Consider the following 14100-nt stretch of genomic DNA (forward strand, 5'->3'; position numbering starts at 1 on the left):
GTTCCGGACGGAAGCGGTGGCGGCGCTGATTGGACGCGACGAAAGGCTGGACGCGGCGGCTGCGGCGTTGATTGGATGCGACGCGGGGTCCGGGGCCGGTGACGGCGCCGCCAGCGGTGGAGATGATGTAGGCGCTCAGCGCCCCGCCCGGGGACGGCGCTGCAGGTCGGGGAGGACCGGGGACGGGAACCGGGGACGGGGTCGGGGATCCGGGGCCGGGGACGGGGCTTGGCTCCGGCCCCTCCACCGTGTCCCCTCCGCCGTGCGTGTCCCGCCGTGATTGCGGCCCGGCCCCGGCGGGCGCGGCGGTAGGAGCCGCTTGGGCCGAGCCCCGCCGCCGGGCTGGACCGGTCCAAGCACCGTGCGGCTGCGGGGTCTCCACGTGTGGCACCGGGACGGGTGCGGGACCTGTACGGTGTGGCACCGTGGGACGGCTGTGGGTGTAACGCGGCGGTAGTCACCGGTAAGGCACGGGCACCGTGCGGTGGACCCCGGTATTGCTCTGGGACCCATGCGGTGTGACCCCGCGGCACCGGTACATTTCCAGCCCTACCGGGGTACAGGTACTGTACGCGGGGGCGCTGTCCCCATCCTGGGATACACAGGCTGCAGCTGAGGCTCTTTCCACCCTGCTCATCCCGATTCCCGCAGGGCGCTGGCCATGGAGCCGGGCAGCATCGACAACCTGTCCATCCTGTACCAAAGCTCCGACTTCATCGTGGTCAACAAGCACTGGGACATCCGCATCGACAGCAAGATGTGGTACGAGACGCTGACGCTGCAGAGCCAGCTCAAGTACCGCTTCCCTGAGCTGGCTGACCCTGACACCTACTATGGCTTCAGGTGAGCAGCCGGGGCCGAAGCAGGCTCTATCCTGCTCATGGGATGCTCCTCCACCTCCCGTCTCCTCCCCAGGTTCTGCCACCAGCTCGACTTCTCCACTAGCGGGGCCCTGTGCGTCGCACTCAACAAGGCGGCAGCGGGAAGCGCCTACAAGTGTTTTAAGGACCGGCTGGTGACCAAAGCCTATCTTGCCCTGGTAAGGCCACGCTGCCAAATCCTGCTTCTGGACTTGGTGTGGTTAAATTGGAGCTTGGCCTCTGCTGCTTGTCCTGGTGAGGAGTGATAGGGCTCAGTTTGCAAACCAGCTTTCTGCCCTGCAGGTCAGGGGCCACGTCAGCCAGAGCCGAATGACGATCCGCTACGCCATAGGGAAGAACACGACCGAGGGCATGACCCACATGATGTGCATCGATGGGACGGAGGGTGAGCAGCTCCCACACCCTGCCTGCACTGCCCAGGCCACGCAGGGGGTGAGCTGACCTCCATCTGGATCTCATTGCAGGCTGTGAGAACCCCAAGCCTTGCCAGTCGGAGCTGATCGTGCTGGAGCACGGGTCCTACAGCGGAGACCCTGTAACCAAAGTGCTGCTGCAGCCACTTACAGGTGGGAGCTTGGGCTGGGGCAGTGTTTGAACAGGGAGGGCTGAGCTCCCAGGAGCTCCATGGGGCTTCCTTGTTCTCAACAGCACAAGCTGCTGAGGCTGGACAGGCAGAGATGATGCAGTGGGACCTGCATGTGCAGTCTCAGGCCTTGGTGTGGGTGCGTGGTGCAAAGCAAAACCTAGAAAGGGCTGAGGGGAGCCAAGAGCCACCGAGCTCAGAGGGTTCAAATGGGGACAAATGCCCCTCAAGAATGGATTCAGGGATAACCCATGTCAGTGATTCCTCTCCCCTTAGGGCGCACTCATCAGCTCCGGGTTCACTGCAGCGCCATCGGCCACCCCATTGTAGGGGACTTCACCTACAGCCACAGGAAGGACAGCAGTCCCTATAGGATGATGCTCCATGCCTACTACCTGCGCATCCCCACCGGCAAGGAGCTCATCGAGGTCTGTGCACCCGACCCCTTCATCACCGCAATGGACAGCAACTGGGTGCCCCAAAGTGTCACTCACCGGCTGGATGAGACCATCCAGGAGCTGAAGGACAAGATGCTGCAGAAGGAGGAAGAGGAGAGCCAGGAAGCCGTGCTCGATGGAGGGGGACAGGAGGCATTGAGCAAAACCAAGAGCCCGGAGACAGAGGAGCAGCGAGCCCGGTGCGAGCAGTGGTTGGCCGAGTGGGCTTTGGAGTGAGCACAAACCACGTCGCTGCGTTTCCAGCCCAATGCTCCATTTCTATCCCAGTGGGTCCCTGCGGAGCCCAGCGCTGACTCCACATCTGCACTCCCTGTATCCATGGCTTCCCTCACTCCTGGGGCTGGGATTAGGCAGATTTTAGCAGTGATTAGTGGTTTTTAATGTACACATCATCCATCTGGCCACTGGATGCCCCTTTCCTAACTGTGGGCCTCAGCAGCAGAGTCAGTGTGTCATGTACCAGCTTATGGTGACCCAAAAGCTTTATGTCCCCATCCCAGGGCTCAGACACAGCCAGGGCAGCATGGATGCTGCTTTTGCCATGAGGATGATGGACATGTCTGCAAACCCTCAGTGCCAGGATGCCAAAGTGCAGCTCAGCAAAGAGGGGAGAACACACCTGGGGCAGCTTGGGTGTCGTGTCATAGAATCCCAGCCTGGTTTGGGTTGAAAGGACCTTAAACTCATCCAGTTCCAACCCCCTGCCACGGGCAGGGACACCTTCCACTAGAGCAGGTTGCTCCAAGCCCCTGTGTCCAACCTGGCCTTGAACACTGCCAGGGATGGAGCAGCCACAGCTTCTCTGGGCACCCTGTGCCAGCGCCTCAGCACCCTCACGGGGAAGAGCTTCTGCCTCAGAGCTCATCTCAGTCTCTCCTCTGGCAGGTTAAAGCCATTCCCCCTTGTCTCCCACTCCCATTCCCTTCACTCCAGCCTGCTGCGCTCGCTGGCACACACATTGGCTGGGAGGTGGGAGATCAGGAGGCTGAAGTGCAGCCCGGGGGCTCCAGCAGCCCCTGAATCCTGGGGTGAGGTGATCCAAATGGATTTTAAACTTTTTTGAGGTTTCTATGAGAAGAATCTCGTCTTTTAGTGGTTCTGGAATACGGGTGGTCTCAGAAATGAGTATTTTTAGTACTTCTGTGGTCAGGGAGCCAGCAGCCCAAAGGTTTTTTAATAGATCTTACTATTCTACTAGCATTGCCTTTTCCTAGCACCCACTGTTATCCTGGGTGGGGATGTAACCCCTGCAGACACAGGTCAGGAGACACAAGCCCCTTCTTGCTTTACCCAAACAAGGAGGAATAAGTATCATGTCTTGTTCCCATCGCGTGGCTCCTCTTCTTCAGGTGGGCAGTTTGGGAGGGCTCTGGAGCAGCCAAGGAAGTGATTGAAGCTGAAAAAGGCTGAGGACTGACGTGAAGAGTGGGAAGGAGCAATGAGGAAAGCTGGGGAGGGACGGAGGTGGCTGGAGCCCATTGCACACAGAGCACCCATCCCTGGGGTGTTCTGCACTGAGCTGCCACATCAGCACGTGCTGGAGCATTGTCATCCCACAAGCCCCATCCTATTTCGAACGTACCTGCAGTGGTTTCACATGATATTCCCATCCTGAGGGGCAATAAACCAGCACAGCCCTGTCTTTGTGGGTCACCAAAACCCCATGGGGTATTGCATTGCATTACAGGGTCCACGGGCTCGTGAGCTGGTGGCAGCGGGCTCAGGGGGGTTGGAAGAGCAGGAGATCCATCTCCTTCCTCCCAGGCCTCATCTCTGCCCATCCCATTTCTCAGGAATGGCCAGGGAGGGGTGAGGCAGGTCCTGAAGCTGTAAATCAACATGAACTTGTTTGCCAAAGAATGGCCGTGGGTGACGTGCACCAGAGGATCTGAAGAGTTAGGGGTGAGGTTTGCAGCATCAGTGGGACACGGCCTCCCCTTCCCTGGTGTGGGAACGGCCCCTGCTGCGTGATGGGGGACACATCCAGGACAAGGCAAGGGGATGCTGGGGACCACCACTGCAGGGGCTGGCACCCAGTGCTCACCCAATGCACCCTGCGCCACCCATCAGCCTTCATGCATTGCACTTTTACCCAATGCTGCAGAAACCAGAGATAAATAGCTGTTTTCCTTACCCTGCAGAGAGGTGTTTTCCAGGATCCCTTCCCTGGGTCTCCTTCCACGCCACATCCTGCTCCCTCCTCTCTGCCATCACCGCATCCTCTGTGGATCCACTCACACATGCGGCCGGCGGGTTGTGATGGGTCTGTGTGTTGTGACGTTCTGTACAGCTTGCAATAACCCTTATTTCTTGCAATAACCCTTATTTCTTACACTAACCCCTATCTCTTGTTGCACACTGTGTAGTAAACCATTATGTACTTATCCTGTGGTTCACCCTGTGCTCTCTCTATCCATACCATTGCTGCAGCAGGGCTGGGGGCTTCCAGGAATGAGCCTGAACTGGCCCAGCAGGACCAGCCCAGGGGCTCCAACCCGGCCAACCTGTTGTGTGAGCACCAACGCTCATCCTCGCCCTGCTGAAGTTCACCTGGATGAAAGCAAAGGGATTCTCTATGCAAAACCCCTCCTGGATTTAGTAACAGATGACCAGGGATGTCCGAGCCCGGGCACTTCCCTGCCTGTTGCCCACCATGTCCAACACTTGGGATTATCCCCAGCCAAGGAACAGAGGCAGAAGAAAACCCCTTAATTTGGGAACACCACAGCTTTCTCTGGTAAAGAGGTAGGGAACAGCCCTGTGGCTGCTGGTGTTTAGGGGGTACAGAGGGAAAGCTGCCACCATGCATGATTCCTATATAACTTACACACCAACAGTGATTCCCCCTGGGGGAATAGGGAAGGGGCTTCCCTGTGTGTCCAGATTTAGGGTTGATGCTCCTGTGCCTGCATCTCCTGAGGCTGTTTCAAGGCCAATTCCAAGCTCTGTGGGGACGTGATGGACACAGTGGACTCCAGCCACCTCTGGCCAGCGAGCCTGCGGCGAGGGCTGTGTCCCGCCACCAGCCTCATAGCAAACAAGCTTCTGCTCCAACAAGAACTATTTTTACAGCAAATCCTTCTGAAATAGAAACCAGAAGCAGCCGCAGGCATTGACCAAGCCCCGGTGCTGCAGGACCAGTTGCTCATGGGGGACAGGGATGGGGGCAGTGTTGGGAGCATCAGGGGATGGAAAACCCTGCTCCAGGGACCCTGGGTGAAGGCTGATGCTCTCAAACCCAGCTGAGTGGGTTTAGGGAATCACCAGGGTGAGAGCAGAGGGCAGTGGTCATCTGGCTGCTCTCCCCCTTCCTTTTTCCTGGGATAACATGTTTTTCCTGGGATGCATACTCAGATAACACAGCATTAGGCTTCTCTGGGTTTCCATCCCACAGCCTGGGAGACTCTTTGCTTCCTTTCTTTTTGGTCTTCCTCCTTCACTGCACATGCTGGATGGTGTTTCAGATTTGATATTGCAGGGAGGAAGCTGCAAAAAGGGAATAGGATTGTGCATGATCAAGGCAGAAAGGATAGGTGTGAGTGGAGCACCTCCCAAGGGGTGCTGAGCCCATCACTGAGGACTCAGTTCTACACCCTGGTTGCTTTATACATACACCCCTGAATAGCTTGAAGTATTTTACTAACCAGGAGGACCTTTGTCGCCATCACAGAAACCCCCAAACCAGAGGATTTAACCCAAAGTTCAAAGTGACCCTTTACAGAGAAAGCAAAATCCCCAACACGAAACCAGGGGAGGAAGCAGCTTTACAAAACACTGTTGAGAAACTGCCTCGTCACACCCCATTTGGGAAGCAACATCCCCACCCCGCAGCAGATAAGTGCTTGTGCTCGTCCCGCTGCAGCGGGTGAGCACCTTCCCTTGGGACAGAGAGCGGCTCCGCAAGGGCACCGGTGGGAATTAGGGAGCAATGAGCCTTAATGGAGGAATTACTTGGATCTGCTTGGAAGGGCAATCAGCTAATTCGCTGGGCAGCAATGAGCAGCTCCAGAAGCAGGAGCAGGGATTTATTTCCTGGGGGGGTAATGAGGTTGGGTACAGGGGGAGGGCAGCCTGCTGGTGCTCCTGCACTGGGTTATACTGGGTTTCTCCCAGTCTGTGCTGGTGTGGTCCTATGTGGATGGAGGAGGGTGTAGGAGGGAGCACCCTGCAGGGTGTAGGAGGGAGCAAGGCTCTGGGTGTCAGAAATGACCATTTATTGTGGGGTTTCTTTTAGTAATAATGGGTGAAGACTTGACCTCTGGTTTCTGTTCCACAGGATGTAAAACCCCTCCCTGGGCTGCGGGGGTTTGTGCCAGCACTGAAGCGTTGGATCGGCTGCAGGACCCCAGCACCATCCCGGAGGTGGGACACGGCTCCTGTTTGCTCTGTGCTCACCCAACCTGTGCCAAGGAGGAAGCCCCCGCACAGCAGCATGGCACGGGCAGCCTCTGCTCTCTGCCTCTGTGAGTTCCACCTCGTACCCCTAAATCCAACCCTGCCCCAGGGCCCCCTTCCACCAGGGATGCTCCAGCTCCTCTGCTTTTCATCTCCATCCCACTTGGCTTTGGCTTTCCCTGTGTTCTGCCTCCTGTTCCCATCAGTATCCGCAGGCAGTGGGAGTTTTTCCCAGCTGCGCATTAGAAATCCACCCAAACACATTTCCAGGGGCTGATTTATCACTTTTCATCTTCTAATCCCACCCGGAGGCTCCCTGGGCTGGTGCAGGCTGTGGGAGGCTGCTCTCTGCATAGTGCTCCCCAGCATTCATTAACATTATCAAATGGATGCGGAAAAGACCCTTCCCAAGCTTTAAACCTGGAGCTGCTTCAGGACATCCCCCAGAAGCCTGTAGCTCTGCTCATGGATGTTTTATAACCCACTTCTGCTTCGTTGCAGGTTTCTCTACAGACCTTGTGCAAGCAGCACTGGTGAGTTGCTGCTGGATACACCGCGGCTTTGCCATGACCTTGTAGCTGGTGCCAGGAGCAGCAGAGCTGCTGTGGTTCCCCCAGTCCTCATCTCCAGGGAGGCAAAGCCATCACCTCCCCATTGGCCCCATATGCATCCAGTGCCCCTATCCCACCCCATCCCTTGCTCACGCGCTGCCCAGCAGCATCCCTGCCCTGTCCTGATCCTAAACCTGATGGTTTTCCAGGGAAGCAGGGACAGACCCGCTGCTGAAGGGTCCCCCCTCCATGGTGGCTTTTGTCCCCATGCAGAACGCAGGGCAGCCTCGGGGCTGCTGCGGTTCTCACCTGCTTATGGCTTGTGGGCAGCAGCCACCAGCCTGGGTGCCCCAGCCAGGCCTGGTCCCTTTCCCTGCACTTAAAATCCATTCTTCCCATTCCTAAGCATCCCTTTATCCCCCTCCCCAGGCTGCCCTGATCATCGGAGCTGCCCTATGTGCCCCTGAGCAACACACCGAGTGAGTACCAGCCCCATTGGGGGGCTCTGATGAGCTGGGGGTCTCGGGGGCGCAGGCAGTGGGGCTGGCAGGGGGGGTTGTTGCTTTACTTCCCCCATCCCTGTCACAGCCGCTGTGACAGGCCATTCGGGCTCTAGAGGATTTACAGCCTCGCGCAGCCGGTTCTGGTGCTGGCACCGGGCTGGGATCTCAGCTCTTGTTGTAGCACAAACACACCGAGAGTTTCCTTTCCGTGTGGGGCTGACGCAGGTACAGCGGGAGCCTCCCCCAGATCCCGGCTCTGCTGGTTTCTCTTTCATCCAGCCAAGGGGATGGGCAGCCTCATGCCTGCAGGACACCCCCTTTGGCACCACCCAGCACTGGCTTTAGGGGCTGTTTCACGACACCCCATGTTATTCCTACTTACATCATGCAGTGGTCAGGGTGAAGGGGGATTTTCCATGGGAACGAGCTGGTTCATCCTCTGTGGGGCGTTGGGAGCTAAAGCAGATGGTGAAATTCAACCATGTCCCCCCAACGCAGCCTCTCAGCCTCGCTCCTGCAAGGATTCCCGTGCATCCCAGACAGTGATATTCCTGCTGCCGACATCCTCGCCTTTGCCCAGGGGCTGCAGAACAGAACAGCGGAGCTGAGCAGTGCCCAGGTGGGCAGGGGCAGAAATGGGGGGCCGTGAACCCCATGGAGCCCCATGGGGAGCTGAGGTTAAGGGGGTCCCACCACGTTGGCATTGACGAACCAAACCTCTCTCTTCCAGCTCTCCTGCCTGGCCAGGCTGCTCACTGCCAAGAACCTGACGGCTGATTTTGGCACGTACCCGCCAGACCTGCTGCTCCTCTTTGAGTGAGTATCGAGGGTGGCACAGGGCTGGTGCCAGATCACATCATCCGGCGCTCGCCAACACGGCCCCATGTCCTGGTTTCAGACACCGTGTCCTGGTTTCAGACCCTGGGGCATGTGGGAGCTCTGTGTGGGAGAAGAGTATTACAGGAATCTCCTGCATCAGACCCACATTGGGCATTTCCAGCCCTGCAGACCTCCTGGTCCTCTCCTCACCCCACTCCTCACTGAGGCTGGGGCTACACAGCCCATAGCATGGGGTTGGGAAACCCCCTCAAGACATCCTCCCCAGGGTAAGAGGGAGTCCCCTGCTCTGTGCCACTTGGCACCTCATTGCTCCAGGAGCACCAGTTTAAAACTGATTTCTCCATGCCTACAAAAAACAACATTAGAATCATAGAATGGTTTGGGTTGGAAAGGACCTTAAGATCATCCAGTTCCAACCCCCTCTGTCCAAAGACCTCCTGCCTGGACACAAGGAGCCTTTTGCCCCATTCATCCCCTCCAGCACTGACTCTTGCTCCCCACAGCTTGTCCAAGGTGGATGATGGGACCTGTGAAGAGTTTTATGCCCGAGCTTCCCATGGGAACCTGGAGCTGCTCCCCAGGGGCTCAGAGCAGCGCACGGGGCTGCTCCGTGGGGCACTGGCCTGTCTGGTGAGTTGGGACGAGCCGGGGGCCGTCAGGGTCCTGCACCCCTCACCAGGCATTGGAACAAGGGGTTCTTTGTCTCTCTCAGGGGGTGAGGAGCAGCCGCCTGCGCCCGGAGCAGCTCAGCAGCCTCGGGGCCCTTGTGTGTGATATGGAGCCAGAGACCATCACAGCCTCCGATCCCAGTGTCCTGGAGAACCTGAAGCTCTGCTCAGCGCTGACAGGGGCCCAGCAGGATGCTCTCAATGCTGTGCTCCTCAGTGGGGACACAGCGTATGGGTGAGGAGCCTTCATCTGCTCTTACAGGGGTGGGCGATGAGCACAGGGGTGGCACATCCATTAGGATGCTGAGCTGCTCCTTCTCCCAATGGCCACAGGGATCCTTCAAGCTGGGATCTACAGACTCTTCAAAACCTGGGCCCGCTTGTGCTGGCTCTGAACCAGACCACGCTGAGCTCGGTGGCCAAGGTAAGACCCCCCTCAAGACCTTGGGGTGAGTTGCCCATCAAGCAGCCCAGCGCTGTGGCTGCAGGACCAGCACCCTCTGCCCCCCGGCAGGCAGCACGGGAGGCTTTCGGCAGGAGCATCGTGGCTGCGTACAGCAAACAGGGACGTTCCCAGCGGGAGAAGTCCCTGAATCTCCTCAGAGCCTTCGCAGCAGCGTCAGATTCATCACATCCCAGGCAGAAGCGGAGCGCTGACCGTGAGCATTTCCCTTTACTCTTGGGAGGGAAAAGTGTCCCCAGGGAGGGGGAGAGGACCAGGCAGAAAGCTGTAGGATTCCCATAAAGCAGCTGGGGAGATGGGACAGCACACTGCAGGGTTTGCTCTTACCTGGGAGCAGGAGTAAGGCAGCAGCAGCCAGGAAGGAGCTGGATCAGGGAGAAAACTCCCAAGCAGGGGTGGCACCAGGATGCTGCAAGGATGGAGGATGCTCCTGTGCATGATGTAGGAAAGGGTTCATCATACCAGAGCATCTTTAGTTGCCTTTCATAGAACAAAGCACGCGTGGTCTGCAGGAACATCACCAGCTCTTTCAGGAATATATTAAAGAATGAAAGTGAATAAGGCATCTACATGGGTTGGGGACTCAGGGGATGGGAGCATGAGTCGCAGGGGATTCCCTGTTCATTCACTGGAGCTCTTCCGAGGGCTCTGCAGGACCAGGGCCAGGCCAAGGAAGGGAGGAAACATCAGCCTGATGCACCCTCCCTGCCCACAGGCTGCCTGTCTGCGCCCATCACGGCCAGCACCATCACTGACCCCTTCTTAATCATTGACTACGACACCAGTGAACAGTTCGACCTGTGCCTCAGCAATGAGGTTCTGAAAGAAAACCTGAAGCTTCTGCTGGAGCAGCCATTCCCCATAGACTACCTCCAGGTCATGAAGAAGAAGCTGGATCAGGTGATGGATGATACAGGGCAGGAGCCCCCATGCTGGTGTGGGCAAGACCCACTGTGGGAACCGGCATTGCCAGCGCAGGGATGAAGGCGCCCGAGCGGGTCCTTTGCATCCATTTCCTGCTCCTTTTTACTTCGCTGACCCTCTTCTCTGCCCCATTGGCCTGATCCCACAGATCTACCCATCAGGGATCCCGGAGGAGCAGCTGAAGCTGTTGGGACCACTGTCCCGGCAGTACTCGGCAGAGGAGATCAGCCGGTGGACGGTGACATCCAGCGACACGCTCTCAGTCCTGCTCAACCCCTCGGATGGGATGTGGAATATCCGCCAGGTAAACCCATGGCAGCAGCAGGGATGGGTGCTGGTGAACCCAGACCGGGACCACCGAGTGCCCACGCCCAACCCAGTGGATTTGCAGCACACGCAATTCCATCAGGAGCATCTTCCCTCCTGCGTGCAGCCACATGAACTGTGTTTCCCAGATCCGGCAGCTGTTCAGCAGGTTCCTGTCCCTGGGGGGCACCTTGACCGGACCTTTGCTTCAGCAAATGGGTGGACAACTCTTGTGTGATCTTCAGGAGAAGCAGATGCAGCAGATACCTCCAGAAGCGATCAGGTAAGCCAGTGGTAAGGAAGCTTTTCACCCTGCGAGAGCCCTGGGACCACAGTGGAAGCAGGCAGTGGGGTGGCAGACCCCCATGTCCATGCAAGCTGCACGGTGGGATGGCCACATCCTGCTTCCACTCCTGCCCGAGCCACCAGCACTACAAGCAGGGACACACCACTACCTTCCCCAGCCAACTAGAGGGATTTAGCTGTGATTTAGGGTCATGCCCCATGCTCTAACCTGTGCCCATCCCTTCCCAGGACCGCCGGACAACTGAACATCTCTTCCTGCTCTCAAACCAAGAAGGACCAGCTCTACAGAAAAGCCCAGGAGGCTTTTGCTGACCTGGTCAGCACCCCAAAGGCCTATTACTGCAGGATTTGGCCATACCTGGGTAGGTGTTTGAGCCTTCACCCTCCTTCCTGAGGTTGGGTGTCTCTTCCTCGGCCAGAGGGGTTTGGCCTCTCCAAAAGCATTGGAAGTGTTTGCAGGTTTGCAGTTTCTACGTGTCCCATGTGCTTTCTTTAAGGTGGAGCTCCAGCAAAGGACCTGAAAGACTTGGCTGCAGCCGGCATTGCCATAGACATGGACATCAACACCTTTCTTGCCCTGAATCCCAATGAGCTGCAGGTACATCCCCCCGGAGCGCTGCTGCTCTTTTCCATGCTGCAGAGCAGGAAAAGTGAGGATGAACAAGGATGATGTTGTTCATTGCAGAACCTCACCGTCACGGATGTGAAGAATCTGCTTGGACAAAACCTCCCTCAGCTGAAGGCAGCTGAAAACGAGACCTCAGTGAGGCGCTGGGTGAAGAGACAGTCCCAGCGGGAACTGGACTGTGTCCTGGGGATTGGCCTGAATGGGGGCCTGGTGGAACCCAGCCCCACAGGGACGGCCACCCCTCCTCACCCCACCACCTCAGCTGGTATCACCCCCACAGCCACCGTCCCTGTGCCCACCACGCTCCCCACTGTCCCCACCCCTATTGCTATTAGCACCCAACCCACCACTAGCTCAAGTACCAACAAGGCCCCCACCCCAAGTGCCACCAGCCTGACCCCAGCCCCTGGTGCCACCTCCACCGCCCGCCCTGCTCTGACCACCAGCCCCATCGTCCCATGCTCCAGCCACCAGCCTGCCACCACAAACAAGGCCACCCCCCCTGCTGTCACCCTCCTCACCACCATCCTTGCCATCGTCAACCCCAACGCCACCTCTCCCAGCTCCATCCCACCTTCTGCTCTCACCCCCGGGGCCACCACCAGCACTAGTGTTGTTACTAACCCCAGCACCAGCACCCCGTTGGTATCCATGAACCCGCCAGCATTAGGGGGTACCCCCCACCCCATTCCTGCCACTGGTAGCACCGTCGCCCCAAGCACCCACAATGTTCCCAGCACCCTTGTCGTTAACTCCACCTCTGCACCCATTGGCACAGAAATAAGCCTCCCTCCCCATAAGCCCACCCTGATTCCCAACTCCACCATCTCCACCTCCTCAACGACCAAGACAACATTGCAAGCTTGCAAGACCAATGGCCCCCCAGCATCTCCCAGCTCCTCTTCCACCACCACCAGTAGTGACACCGCTAAAACAACACCTGCAGGTGTGCCAGAGTCACCGAGACCAACACCCGATGGATACATCAACCTGAAACCAGAAGCTGGTAAGGTGTGAAGGTTTGGAGCTGGGAAAGGTTTAGGATCTGGTGGCCAGGCAGAAGTCTTCATTGACAAGCAGGAGCTGATCCACCTTGTTCCTGGCCAGGTTTAATACTGGTGTGTTGCTGTCCATGTAGTCACTGGCTTGACAGGTAGGCACGTCTCCATGGGGCATTACAGCCCTGGAGCTGGCTGCCTTCAAGCCTGTGGGCTCTCAGGTCTGGCAAGGTGCACCTAAAGGTGGCTCATCACCTTCCTTCAAGTGCTCCACAGAAAGCTGGAGTAATTCCATGGATGCCAATGCACTGGGCTGCTGTGCACCAGGCAAGGATGTGGCCTTATTGTAGCTGCCTGGAGTGTTTCTGAGTAGTTGGAATGACTCAGATTTACTCCTGCTTTATGCTGGTGAAAGTAAGACAGACTCAGTCCTGTTGACTACTCACAGCCAGGTGACATTTACAACTGGGGTGCAGGTCAGTGCCTGAGGCACGGGTATGGACGATGTCACTAAAACATTGTCCTGACTCTGGGATACCTGAATCCCAAAGACCCTGCAGCTCACACGTGCCATTTACCTGGATAATCCAATTCTTTCTGTATTCTCCACCTAGGATCAGGATCCAGACTCTCCTCCTGCCTAGTGTATGTGCTGACAATCACCTTGGGAAGCTCCCTGCTGCGAGGGCTCCTCTGACACTGCCACCTCCAGCACCACACTCACAGGATCCCTCCTTTAATATTCACCATCCCACCAAACAACGGTGCTGGCAAATTCCCAGCTGGAAAGCAGAATCCCAGGAAAGGAAGAGTTTGTCCTTTTGATACCAGCATAGAATTTGCATATTATTTTGAGGCTGGGCAGTGAAAGGAGGACATTTTTCCAGCCCAAAGGGTACTTACTAGCTAGTTGCTCTATGTAATACAATCATCAGCAATACTGACTGGTCTGACAATGCATTAGTGCTGACAGCAGGCTCAGTTCCACCAGCTTTACTCGCACTGAGTAGTATTTTACTTCTAAGCAGTCCCACCAGGATCTGTTGAAACAGTGGGACAACTCAGGGATTTGAGTTACTGGCCACTGCAAAGGAAACAGAATATGGCCCAGCAATGATCCACAAAAAAGTATTTATCTTGTTTCATGACCTTCTGAGATCTTTTGATCAACATCTGTTCAAACTACACAAGGCTGAGTGAGAGGGATGAGTAACTGAAGACAGTTGATTCTATGTAATAAAACATCAACCTTTGTTTTTTCCCCCCTAATCAAATGTGTTCTTTGATGTGTTTAGTGCTTTGTACTGTAGTTTTTCTCCTTAGCTTAAATCTAAACAGTTTCCACTTCTCTTGCTCTTTCTTCATTATCTAAGTGTCTCCTCCTCCAATAGCTCTACTCCAAGAGAGTGTTTCTCCCTCCAACTTGCAGCTCTTCCGCTTAATAGTTTCATTCTCCTTGGGCTGAGGAGAGTGTTGCATGTCATTTGTTGAAAGCAACTCAAAGCACAGAGAAACAACTCCAGGTTTCCATCAGGGGATCAATGCTGTTACAAACACAGAGTGTTTCCTACATCAGGCTCTCTGGGATGCAGGCAG

At 56.6% G+C, this 14100-nt stretch overlaps 2 protein-coding genes across 6 annotated transcripts; both read left to right on the forward strand.

Moving 5' to 3' along the window:
* Positions 1 to 90: 90 nt before the first annotated feature.
* RPUSD1 (RNA pseudouridine synthase domain containing 1) lies at positions 91 to 4306 on the forward strand. 5 transcript variants are annotated; one of them, XM_030485315.1, is made up of 6 exons: positions 91 to 165; positions 652 to 843; positions 916 to 1039; positions 1164 to 1266; positions 1346 to 1447; positions 1741 to 4306. In XM_030485315.1, exons 2-6 carry the CDS (start codon positions 662 to 664, stop codon positions 2136 to 2138), a joined length of 909 nt encoding a protein of 302 aa, XP_030341175.1. In that variant the 5' UTR covers positions 91 to 165; positions 652 to 661; the 3' UTR covers positions 2139 to 4306. The 5 variants fall into 5 exon arrangements, with proteins under 5 accessions (XP_030341175.1, XP_030341177.1, XP_030341173.1 ...); XM_030485313.1 differs by having other exon boundaries at positions 125 to 563; XM_030485316.1 differs by having other exon boundaries at positions 125 to 535.
* An 82-nt stretch (positions 4307 to 4388) lies between these two features.
* Positions 4389 to 13773, forward strand: LOC115607707 (mesothelin-like protein). Its single transcript, XM_030485303.1, has 18 exons — positions 4389 to 4667; positions 5593 to 5787; positions 6199 to 6385; positions 6819 to 6850; positions 7298 to 7347; positions 7870 to 7990; positions 8102 to 8187; positions 8715 to 8841; positions 8924 to 9114; positions 9213 to 9303; positions 9394 to 9538; positions 10058 to 10242; positions 10415 to 10570; positions 10722 to 10855; positions 11107 to 11240; positions 11376 to 11476; positions 11564 to 12512; positions 13119 to 13773. The coding sequence occupies exons 3-18, from the start codon at positions 6355 to 6357 to the stop codon at positions 13199 to 13201; spliced, it is 2616 nt and encodes an 871-aa protein (XP_030341163.1). The 5' UTR covers positions 4389 to 4667; positions 5593 to 5787; positions 6199 to 6354; the 3' UTR covers positions 13202 to 13773.
* Positions 13774 to 14100: the final 327 nt, after the last annotated feature.

Source organism: Strigops habroptila, chromosome 4, assembly GCF_004027225.2.
Source record: "Strigops habroptila isolate Jane chromosome 4, bStrHab1.2.pri, whole genome shotgun sequence".
Classification (NCBI taxonomy): domain Eukaryota; kingdom Metazoa; phylum Chordata; class Aves; order Psittaciformes; family Psittacidae; genus Strigops; species Strigops habroptila.

Excerpts from the sequence above, each read along its gene's own strand:
- LOC115607707 (XM_030485303.1), top strand. The coding sequence starts at position 6,355 with ATGGCACGGGCAGCCTCTGCTCTCTGCCTCT. Across the intron at positions 8,188-8,714 it reads GACCTGCTGCTCCTCTTTGA|CTTGTCCAAGGTGGATGATG; the intron begins GTGAGTATCGAG and ends TGCTCCCCACAG. Across the intron at positions 11,241-11,375 it reads CAGGATTTGGCCATACCTGG|GTGGAGCTCCAGCAAAGGAC; the intron begins GTAGGTGTTTGA and ends GCTTTCTTTAAG.
- RPUSD1 (XM_030485315.1), top strand. The coding sequence starts at position 662 with ATGGAGCCGGGCAGCATCGACAACCTGTCCATCCTGTACCAAAGCTCC. Across the intron at positions 844-915 it reads GACACCTACTATGGCTTCAG|GTTCTGCCACCAGCTCGACT; the intron begins GTGAGCAGCCGG and ends TCTCCTCCCCAG. Across the intron at positions 1,040-1,163 it reads CCAAAGCCTATCTTGCCCTG|GTCAGGGGCCACGTCAGCCA; the intron begins GTAAGGCCACGC and ends TCTGCCCTGCAG.